At 37.1% G+C, this 11,375-nt stretch overlaps 1 protein-coding gene and 1 long non-coding RNA gene across 2 annotated transcripts; both read right to left on the reverse strand.

Moving 5' to 3' along the window:
- Positions 1-4,532: 4,532 nt before the first annotated feature.
- Positions 4,533-6,688, reverse strand: LOC143544805 (uncharacterized). Its single transcript, XM_077036809.1, has 2 exons — positions 5,675-6,688; positions 4,533-4,663 (listed from the first exon to the last, which is right to left on the reverse strand). Exons 1-2 carry the CDS (start codon positions 6,641-6,643, stop codon positions 4,637-4,639), a joined length of 996 nt encoding a protein of 331 aa, XP_076892924.1. The 5' UTR covers positions 6,644-6,688; the 3' UTR covers positions 4,533-4,636.
- Positions 6,689-6,706: 18 nt separating this feature from the next.
- On the reverse strand, positions 6,707-7,261 carry LOC143544806 (uncharacterized). Its single transcript, XR_013137317.1, has 3 exons — positions 7,049-7,261; positions 6,941-6,973; positions 6,707-6,886 (listed from the first exon to the last, which is right to left on the reverse strand). It is a non-coding gene; the product is annotated as an uncharacterized LOC143544806 (long non-coding RNA).
- Positions 7,262-11,375: the final 4,114 nt, after the last annotated feature.

The following is an 11,375-nucleotide window of genomic DNA, read 5'->3' on the forward strand; positions in this document are numbered from 1 at the left end:
ATGAACCCGATTGGTAAGAAACTAGACATACGAGACATATTTACAAACTGACCCCCAAACGCAAGTAGAAGACTAGAAAAACACACGGAAACTAAACACAGGAAGCAAAACAAAAAAGATCATATAAGAAACTTCTATGAACCAATCCGAAAGCTCGCTACACTAAACCACAAATGAATATGTGACCTAATCTCCATCCCGCAACTTCAAATTCTTGCATGTAGGGGTGCAAATGAGCCTAGTTGCTCGCGAGCTACTCGAGATCAGCTTGTTAAAAAGCTTGATCGAGCTGAGCTTAATCGAGCCCAAGCCCAAGCTTCACTCATCGAGCTCGAGCCGGCTCGCGAGCCTAAACGAGCCTACCATTTATATAATTTTATAAAATATATATTTAATAATAATTAAGTAATATGTATAATCTTATGAAAAAAATAAATAAAAATAACTAAATAACGTATATATTTATTAAACATAAAATTATAATAGAAAAAAATATAAAAATAATTATAATAATATAAAAAAATAATTGATAAATAGTAAACGAGCCGAGCTCGAGCTTTGAAAATAGAGCTCGAAACGAGCCGAGCTCAAGCTCGAGCTCTCTGTAAGTTAAACGAGCAGAGCTCGAGCCTAGTCGAGCTCGGACTTTGCTCGGCTCGTTTGCATCCCTACTTGCATGATTTGTCAACAGCAGAACCATTTAGAAATGCCATTGGGATCTACCGCATTAAAACCCCATTTTAAGTGTCGAGACACAATTATGATACTGAATGGATGTCAATATTTTATTAACGTTAATTAAAACTTTGACAGTTAAAATAAAAGTTATATATAATTTAAGCTCAATGAAACACATACTAATGATACAGAGTTGACTTGTAAGACATGCACTATGAATACGTGATGGTGCTAAATCACAACTAGAGATGTGTGAAACTCAATTGGATATCATCATCATGCCAAGGTTAAAGAACCTCGTTAGTCTAAACAGGGTCGTCTCTAGAGACAGCGAAATGAAACTAGGGCTTTAGGCCCCCATTTACTAAGACCCATAATTTCCAAAACCAAATTAATAATTATACACTTGTAAATTGGAATTGCATCACTTCTTGATTTATTTTTTGGAGTAAAGTAAGATAATTTTTTTACAAGTCCTCGTTTTTAGACATCATTTTAGGCCCTCAAGGAGGCTAAGCCGACCATACATATATATAAACACGTTGGTTGTACAATTGCACTGGATGACTGAGTCTCATCATCTCATATTATTATAGTGTTTTAAACTCGTGTGTCATACGGGCATATAGTCTTGTGTGTGTGTATACATATAACATCCCCCCCCTAAAGAAATTTTGACGTCGATCCCCTAGAACTTCAAGAACAAGTGAACGATCCTTGTTAAATTTCAAGATGCTAATAAATACTAAAATAGAAAGAGATATTTACAAATATAAATATAATTTAAATCATTTAACCCAAATAAATCTAAAATAAACATTTATTTAAATTTGAAATCCCAAGCCAAATATATTCCCTGGACCAATTAGAAGCGTAATTCTAACACAAACCCAATATTAAAGTTGGAAGCTTATATTTTATAATAATTTTTGACCTAATAAAAAATAGTTGGAGGGTCAATTTTATATCGCAGTCTGGAAAACTAAGAGCGCGAAACGATCAATGAAGGTGTGGCCACCGCCATCAGTCACCAGCCTTTAATGCCTGAAAATTTCCGGTCGCCAGTTGCTTTGTCGATGGCTCTAGTCTCTCGGGATTTGAAATTTTCCAATACTCAAGGTTTGGATAATCAAATTTTTAAGTTAAAATAATTATTATATAACGTTAAAAATTTTCTAAGTTAGTGAATAGATACTTGTTTATCTATACTCAACATCAATAAAAAAACACATGTACTCTACAAAGTTTTTCAATAATTACGTCTTATTCTTACTTTGGGTAAGTTTTTTGTTTCAAAATTTCCCTATGGCCTGCTCAAGGCATCGCCCGCTCTACCAGTGTGGCATTCCACGCTATGCCGCTCCACCACATCTACAGATTTCCATGCTGCATCTCCCGCCACCTCTGATTTCTTCTTGAGCTAGCCTCTAGGATTGGCATACCACATGCCCTTAAGCTTAAGGAAAAAAGACACTCATGGGTACTATACATACATCAACCAAATCCTACACCACCACTTCATTTCTACGCTTAATTACCCACAAATCACAAAATTACTAACAGCTACCCATAAGTACCCTTGGACCTTTTTATATTATTATTTATTTAATTTGGTTGTTAGAAGTTGAGGAGAATGGTTTAGCTTATGTGATAAAGGTTTACCACATGGGTTCAAAGCCATGCATGAATACATAGACAGCGACGGTGTTACCACATGAGTTCAAAGCTTGCCATGAGGTGTCCCATTGCCATTGTCTAAACTCCAGATTTTAGATGTCGCTTAAAAAACCATCCTAAACCCAAAAAATTAAACTAAATTGCCATAATAAACCTGAGCTATTTATTAATAGGATGCGTTAAAAAGCTTCAAGTTTACTATATGTGTTGGTGCATTTTGTGACCGTCGCTATGCAATTCTGATCAGCGGAAACGAAGTACGAAGTTATAACAACTTCGCCGTAGGCGAAGTTATAACAACTTCGCCGTAGGCGAAGTTGTAACAACTTCTGCCATAGGCGAAGTTAGAACAACTTCGCCTACTGGCCCAAGCCCAAGCCCGCGAAGTTGTTTCGATATATATATACGTGTCTTGTTTAGGTTGTAGGATCCAGAAACAGAGAGGGAGAGCCGTGTGGGCCGTCCCACACGGCTCTCCCTCTCTGTTTCTCTCTAGACAATTGAACTGTAACACAAAGACCTCAATCTATATAGTCGGAGAAGCTTACACTGAAGGGGAGATCTGATATGGAAGACGCTGGGTGATTGGTAGATTTGTGAAGCTACAAGACAGTTTCAGACACGGCTGGTTGAAGAGCAAACAGAAGATCATCAGTTAAGAGGGAGTCTGTTAGTGCATGGTTTGTCACAGATGATCTTTTGTGTTTGTTAGAATTGAGAGCAACGGTCAAAGGGGAGTCTGTTGGTACATTTTGTGACCGTCGCTATGCAATTCTGATCAGCGGAAACGATGTACGAAGTTAGGACAACTTCGCTATAGGCGAAGTTAGAACAACTTCGCCATAGGCGAAGTTGTAACAACTTATGCCATAGGCGAAGTTAGAACAACTTCGCCTTAGGCGAAGTTGTAACAACTTCGCCTACAGGCCCAAGCCCGTGAAGTTGTTTATATATATATATATGTGTCTTGATTAGGTTGTAGGATCCAGAAAGTTAGAGAGTTTTGTGTTACAGTTCAATTGTCTAGAGAGAAACAGAGAGGGAGAGTCGTGTGGGACGGCCCGAGGTAGAGCTCACCTCGGGTCGGCCGTCATTTGTTTTCGTGTTTGGTATGTAACGAGTTATGATTATTATATAAAAGATCTGCAGATGTGTTTATCCTGTTCTTGTGTTTGTTCGTGTGTTTGTATGTGTGTAATCGTGTTCTTCGTCTTCTACACCATTAACGAGTCTAGGAGGATTCCGCACTCCTAGACCTCGTGCGGATCTCGTATCGATCGGCGACGCCCCGCGGGCGGGGGGACTTACAAGTGGTATTAGAGCCTTAGGCTCTTATGCTATGGTTTGAGATCTGCGTTTTGGTGTTTCTGGCACGTTTCTGATGCGTTTTTGGCCGAACAGCCGCCGCAGGCGAAGTTATGGGGTTCCGTGTTGATTGACAGTTTCAGACACGGCTGGTTGAAGAGCAAACAGAAGATCATCAGTTAAGAGGGAGTCCGTTAGTGCATGGTTTGTAACAAATGATCTTTTGTGTTTGTTAGAATTGAGAGCAACGGTCAAAGAGAAGTCTGTTGGTGCATTTTGTGACCGTCGCTATGTAATTCTGATCAGCGGAAACGAAGTACGAAGTTAGAATAACTTTGCCATAGGCGAAGTTATTACGGCGAAGTTGTAACAACTTCTGCCGTAGGCGAAGTTGTAACAACTTCTGCCAAAGGCGAAGTTAGAACAACTTCGCCTACTGGCCCAAGCCCAAGCCCGCGAAGTTGTTTCGATATATATATACGTGTCTTGTTTAGGTTTGGGTATCCAGAAAGTTAGAGTTTTGTGTACAGTTCAATTGTCTAGAGAGAAACAGAGAGGGAGAGCCGTGTGGGACAACCCGAGGTAGAGCTCACCTCGGGTCGGACGTGTTTCTGTTTATGTTCGGTATGTAACGTGGTTTTGATTATTATAAAAGATCTACAGATTTGTTTATCCCGTTCGTGTGTTTGTTCGTGTATGTGTTTGTGTGTAATCGTGTTCTTCGTCTTCTACACCAATAAACGAGTCTAGGAGGATTCCGCACTCCTAGACCTCGTGCGGATCTCGTATCGATCGGCGACGCCCCGGGGGGACTTACAATATGCAAATCTACTGCATCCAAACAAAGATAACACAGAATCATCTCGACATCTAAACGAGCATACAAAGGTAAAACAAACAACCATATCCAACACAATTTCAGATTTCATCGAAACATAAACGAACGATAAGGATCTTCCATACACAAACAGAATCATCAATCTTCTTCACCACCTGCTTTTTCCTGCAACACGTGAACCATAAACCATTCAAATCAACAGAGATCGCGATTATATCCATAAAATCTATAGGTGCCGCGATTACATCCCATAAATGGTTCAAGTTAGATTGTGTTAGAATTAACATGCCAATTCGAAAGAAATTAGCTATAAAAAGAAACAGATCAAACCGGTTAAATGTCGCCCAAAATGGAATGGTATATTTTTAACCTCCAAACCCATTTTGGTACAAAACTTTCTGTTATTTGTAATCTAGGACGCCTCGCGCATTTTAAAACTAAGTATATGAAAATGACCCATTCAAACTGAATGAACACGAACGAAGCTGTTCGTGTTCATTCATTTAACTTTGACCGAACAAGAACAATTAAACAAACAGGATTTGCTTGTTTGTGTTCGTTTGTTAAGACGATTTTATTCGTTAAAAGTATAAACAAACGGTTCACGCAAGAACCATAATCGAACATAGATGAATGAACATAAGTGAAGTAAAAGGTTATTAAAACCATACTAAGTTGTAATGGGCCAAAAAGTTATAAATGAATATGTGAACATATTCTTTTTCTTTCTAATTGTTGTTTTGTTTTCAGCCACCAGTAATTAGCTACTTTGATCGTGTTTTAATGAGAGTCTCCGTTCAATAAAAAAGATTTGTTAACAAACATGCTTTAACCAAACGAAACGTAAACAAACGAATTTAAATGAAAAAACGTAAAGGAACATAGACCACAAATGAGGCCTACGTTCATGTACGTTCGTTTTTTAAATAAACCAACTTCCCACCGAACACTTTGCAAACTGTTCACTGAGCATTGAGTTCGTTTACAGGCCTAACCTGAACCCAGTTTGACCAGCCCCCAACCATCCCAACCCACTTCTAATATTAAAAATTTAACAATTATAATGCTCGAATATCTTATAGGTCCAAATGGTAAATAGAACAAAAAATTAAACTAAAGAAAACCAGAGATCAAGAATAATACCAACAGCATTTTATAAACAGGTTTTGTTCATACCTCCGATTCACCAGCATCAGGAAGAACACCATCCATGCTAACATCATTCTCGGTGATTTCATTCGGTGCATCCTGATTCTTTTCGGCCTCAACCAAAGCCTCATCTTCATCCATTGATTTCAGATCCTTTTCAGGCTCAACCGAAGATTCATCTTCTGCCATTGATTTCATAATCTTTTCAGGCTCAACAGAAGATTCATCTTCAGCCATTGATTTCTTAATCTTTTCAGGCTCAACAGATAACTCATCTTCATTCACTAACTTCTGATTCACTTCAGGCTCAACAGATGGTGCCAGCTCAGCACTCGGTTCGACCTGAGTCTCTTTCACTTTTGCAGATATTTCTTTAAGCATTTGCACTTCATTCTCAATAACCACCAACTTATCAAACATCGGTGAAAGCCTATTACTATGCATTTGCAACCGATAAACACAGTCTTCTTCAAAGTTCTTTGCAATAACCTGAATCTTCGTCATCTCCTCTTCCTGCTTCAATCGCTGCTTCTCTATTTCCCGTACGCTCAAAACCAAGCCACCTGGGCCCGCATCTCTATAAAGCAGTTCTTCTTTAAGTTGAGCCCGCTTTCTGTAGTCAGAAAACTTAGAGCGCGTGTCGCTCAAAGCCTTTCTATACCCGGATACCAGATCACTCATCAGATAAATCTCCCGTTCAAGACGAAACACCTCATTATGCTTCTTCGCCAACTCTTCATCTTTTGATTTTATAATCATTTCCAATATTTGTTGGCGTTCTTGAAGCTGATCCACTGCTATTTGCTGACTGTATTGCATGTTTTCATAGCTTCGCTCTTTTGACTCGTGGATCATCTTGGCCTTTTGCATTAGCTGCTGCATTTGGTCAAAGCAGAAACCCATGTCGTTTTGTTTTTGATCCCACATATCTTCGGTTTTAATTCTTTTACTGTTTTGGATATCATTCTGCATTTGGATGTCTTCTTCAGGCTCCATTACTCGCTTCCCGCCATTGTTGTAGAACGACGGCCCGCCATGTGACATGAAGAGGTCCATCCCGTGAGAGTTGTAAGGGTTATGCGACGTTTCAACTCCTTGAAGGAAGTTGTCAGTTAATCCGTCTCGATCAAATGAGTCATCATTCGCCTCCATGTCAAACCCTTCATCCATACGCTCACCGCCTTCTTGCTCCTCCTCTTCATCTTCATCATCATCATCATCATCATCATCATCCACTTGCTCAATGTTGTGTTCTTGTTCAATGTGTTCATCTTCGACTTCCTCAGCCTTAACTTCTTCAATGTGTTCTTCTTCGACTTCCTCAACCTTGACTTCTTCAATGTGTTCTTCGACTTCCTCAGCCTTGACTTCTTCAATGTGTTCGTCTTCGACTTCTTCAACCTTAACTTGTTCAAAGTTAACCAAACTGCTGTTTCGACAAGGCTGTAAGAAACGATCGCCCGATACCACGTCCGCCTGTTCTTCCACATCAGCATCCGCCATCGCTTCATCATCTTTTGCAACCTCATCAAGTGCTGGTTCCTCAACTTTTGTCTCTAAACTCAACTCTAGATTCTCTTCTTGAACCGCAGATTCTTCTTCTTTCTCTTCAACTTTTTCTTCATCGGCTTTCGCAATTTCCTCAACATCCTCATCATCATTCCCATCTTCCACAAAAAGTTCCGGTTTTTGCGACCGAATCAAGCATAACAAATGTGACGCGTAATAGCAATCCACAAGCTTATCCCCTTGGCTCAACTCCTTCTCAACCCTACTCCAAATCAAACTGGCGGGATCCATCTTCTCCGGGTGGCCATCTCGAATACACCTCGCCCAACTCACCATCTCACCCGACACCACGGGCGGCTCGTCCCGCAGCACAATCCACTTGTCAACAAAGTCCTCAATAAACTCAATGGCCTCGTCGGAAAACACCTCCGAATCCAGATCAACCTCCTCGACACTGGTGCGGTCCTGTTTGGCAGGCGGCAATTTCAAAGCCCTGGCTAAATCAGCCCTGGAATCATTGACGTAGCTGGAGCGTCTTTTGGGGTCGTAATTCCCAATCAATTGCACAACTAAATCGGTTTTGATGACCCGGTCGAACTCGATCTTGGTAAACTCAAGCAGCCCTAGCTTCTTCAAAACGTCTTGATGCAGGGTTTTGGGGGGCACAAAGGGGATTGTGTTGGTCAGGTGAATGATTTTCTTGGTCGGTTTCTTGCGTTTGTAGGTCTTACGAGGCTTCCGCTTGTTGCGTGATGACGTCATCAGCCATGGGATTCAATTGAGAAGCACTCTATCTTGTATGCCGTCCTTTTGCTCTCTGCTTAGTGCTTTCCTGTCTTGGGTTAAGGTTAAATTGAGGATGTTTTTAGCTATTTTATTTTATAACGATAACAAATAATCTTATCCATTGATTTTGAATATGAAGGGTTGAGATTAGTTTAGAAGGAAATCATTTATAAAAATAAGAGAAAGGGTATAAAAGGAATAAAACATTTGTTGAATTTCTCTCTCCACATGCCAAATTCCCCCATCATTTTAAAACGTTCATAACTTTTTTTACGACGTTTTATTGAAAAATAAATTCACCATAACAACGAGTGTCTTTTTATCTTTTATATGAGTACCATATTGTTATATAAAAATTAAAAAAAATTGGTGGGTTTTTTACAAATTGTGTTTTACAAAATTGTGTTATACAATGGTATTTTTCATTGTGTTTTTTTTTTCATTGTGTTTTTTATATTGTGTCATACAATTGTATTTTTTATTGTGTTTTTTATCGTTGTGTTTTTTTTTCATAGTGTTTTTTTTCATTTTGCTTTTACATTGAGTTTCTCATAGTGTTTTCTATTGTGTTTTTTCGGACTTTTCCGTCGAGGTGGTGGTGGTGGGTGACGGTGGGCGGTGGACGGTGGAGTGGTGGTGGTTGTAGGAGATGAGTGAAGATGCAATTGAGTTTTATGTAAGTGAGTTTTTGAAATTAATATAATTAAATGGGTTTTGAGATTAAAGTAAGTGGGTTTTGATATTAAAGTGTTAGACTATAATACCCTCCTTCCTAGCCTTCTTAGAAAAATCAAACTTCTTATTTGAACATAACCTTTATTATAGGGCCTTGTTATTATACTCATTATCCTTTTTTTTATTTTTTTTTGTCTATAATTATAATAATAATAATAGTAGTAGCAGTAGCAGGACATGTCAATGTGGCATTCCTTATACATTAAAATTAAAATTTTATTCTAGGATGGTTAAATTCAAAAATCAGGCCTTTGGTGTGTAAATAAACCTATATGACTCGTATATGACCTATACGAGTCGTATAGCCATAAATTATTAACATACGTACGGATGTGACGGCTTTTTACAGTCTATATGAATCATATAGACCCTATACGAGCCGTATAGGTTTTTCGGCTCTTATAGCCCACTTACCTCATCTGACCAATACGAGCTATATATACGACTCGTATAAACAGCATGTCAGCCTATACTTTTACCCGAGATTTATAATTATTTTCTGGTCTATACGAAATGGTATAAGACCCGTACAAATCAGGTATCAATTGGCTCGTATATGGGCTATACGGTACAAGGGAATAAAACAAACACTCCTGACCGAAAATGGCTTGACTCTGCACCTATACGAGTCGTATAGGCTCTCATGGTATTTGAATAACCTTCTTGGTGTGTGTATAACCCAAGCCTTATAAGCGTGTGGCTAGTTACAGCAAGAAATATTTTACGTTTATCTATCCCGACTTATGCTGAGATCTTTTTTTTTTGTTTTAACTATGTTGCCTTTTATTTGTGTGATCTTCTTTAGATAACAATCATACTACTTGTGTCATCACATTTACTCTTATTTTCCTATTCTAGATCTTGATATAAACAAGTCGGAATGTGATACGAATTTATGGGAAGCCATGAGGAAGAAAACAATGATCTGAAAAGCTTAGATGGATGTTTTTAGTGTTTGGTGAAATGAACTGTAAAGATTAGAAGTAAGAATTTTAAAATTTGCATTTTCAAGTTTTTAAAGTAAGATATATTTTGGTTCATCACCAACATACCATTGTGATTTGTGAGGGATCAACAGCAAGGATGATGGACGATGATAGCAATGCAATGCATATGAATTCATTAACAAGTTCAAGAACCGACTAAAACTTGCAAAGATTGAATTCCAGATATAAGTAAATTACAGTACTGCTACTACCTCTATCATTGGTATCATCAATGCATACAATGTCACACAATGTGAATGCACATTTCAATTTGATAACAATGAGCATTTAGTATATATACACACACACATAAAAGTAAGTATTCATCTTTCAAACTCATGCACTCTTAATCATCAACAATTGCGCCCTACATATATCAAATAAGTAGAATAAATCATACATAATGCATACAATAAATGCATAGGTTGACCATCTATCTAACATGCTAAAGATTACTCAAACCTAGCAAACTCTTGTTCGACTTAAAAAAAATGTAAATAACTTTTTAGCATAAACAAAGGTTGAAAGCTAAAGATTGTAAGGACATAAAACACAGACTGTGTGCAATCCACTTGTAGATATATCATGCCATAAGCTTATCTATATCTACTGTTAAAGAAATTCATTTTTGCTCGTTCTTATTGGTTGATTTTACTATATTTCAAAAATAATAAGCCGTTATAGAATTTGTTACTAATAAAATAATTCAAAATTAAAATCATAATAATCATTTAATCTATATAATAAATACTATTGAGGACATTATTTTTGGCTCATTCTTATTAGTTGATTTTACTATATTCCAAAAATAATAAGCCCTCATAAAAGTTGTTACTAATAAAATAATTCAAAATTAAAATCATAATAATCATTTAATTGAATGTGTTTTCTCCTAAACAACCAATTATGGACCCGTATACGTTTCATAACCCTAATTTTCATTCCTTTCTCTCCAACTCACTGTTTGCAAATCACATCATTTTCAAATTATCTTATTTGAATATGTATATTTCCCTCAATTTAACATGCTTCGTGTCTACAACGTAAGCAGAAGTTTAGAATTGACAAATTGGAATCACTGGTTGGACTAATATAAACAGAAGTTATTGTTTCTTATCTGGAGGTAATCATAATTGACCTCTCTATCAATGGCAGAGCCAGACCATAATTACAGGGGTAACGTTCAAAATTTTTTTTTTTACCGTATTTCATACAATGTAAACAATTTTTTTTTACCGTATTTCATACAATACAGAATTTATTTTACGATATTTCACACAATAGTTTTTTGTTTTTTTTAAACTTGCCTTTGGACCGTATCATCATTTTCTTGTAATTTTCGTTTAAAATGATTGCTAATAAGACTTTGTTGTTTCATCTTCCAAGTTCCCTAATTTTAGAAGGGACAAAATTTAAACCATAAATCTATAATCAATTTCAATTTACACATAAACCCTAAATCCTTAATCAATTACAATTTTCAATTTATATTATCCGAATATCCAACAAACCATAATCAATCATTCAATTGCTACCAATGAGGTGATACTCTATTGCCAAAGGCAAAACCTTTAAAACACATGGGTTTGGAGGGGAGGTCATGGGTTCAAATCCTAAATACAACAAAAATTAAAAGAAGTTCAATGTTAAAAATATCATTTAATTGCCCATAAATAATTCCAAATTAACAATTTATATAAACAAATAAACAA

This window comes from Bidens hawaiensis, unplaced genomic scaffold, assembly GCF_021521415.1.
Source record: "Bidens hawaiensis isolate Kalapana, Puna unplaced genomic scaffold, B.hawaiensis_p1.1 tig00013755_1, whole genome shotgun sequence".
Lineage (NCBI taxonomy): Eukaryota > Viridiplantae > Streptophyta > Magnoliopsida > Asterales > Asteraceae > Bidens > Bidens hawaiensis.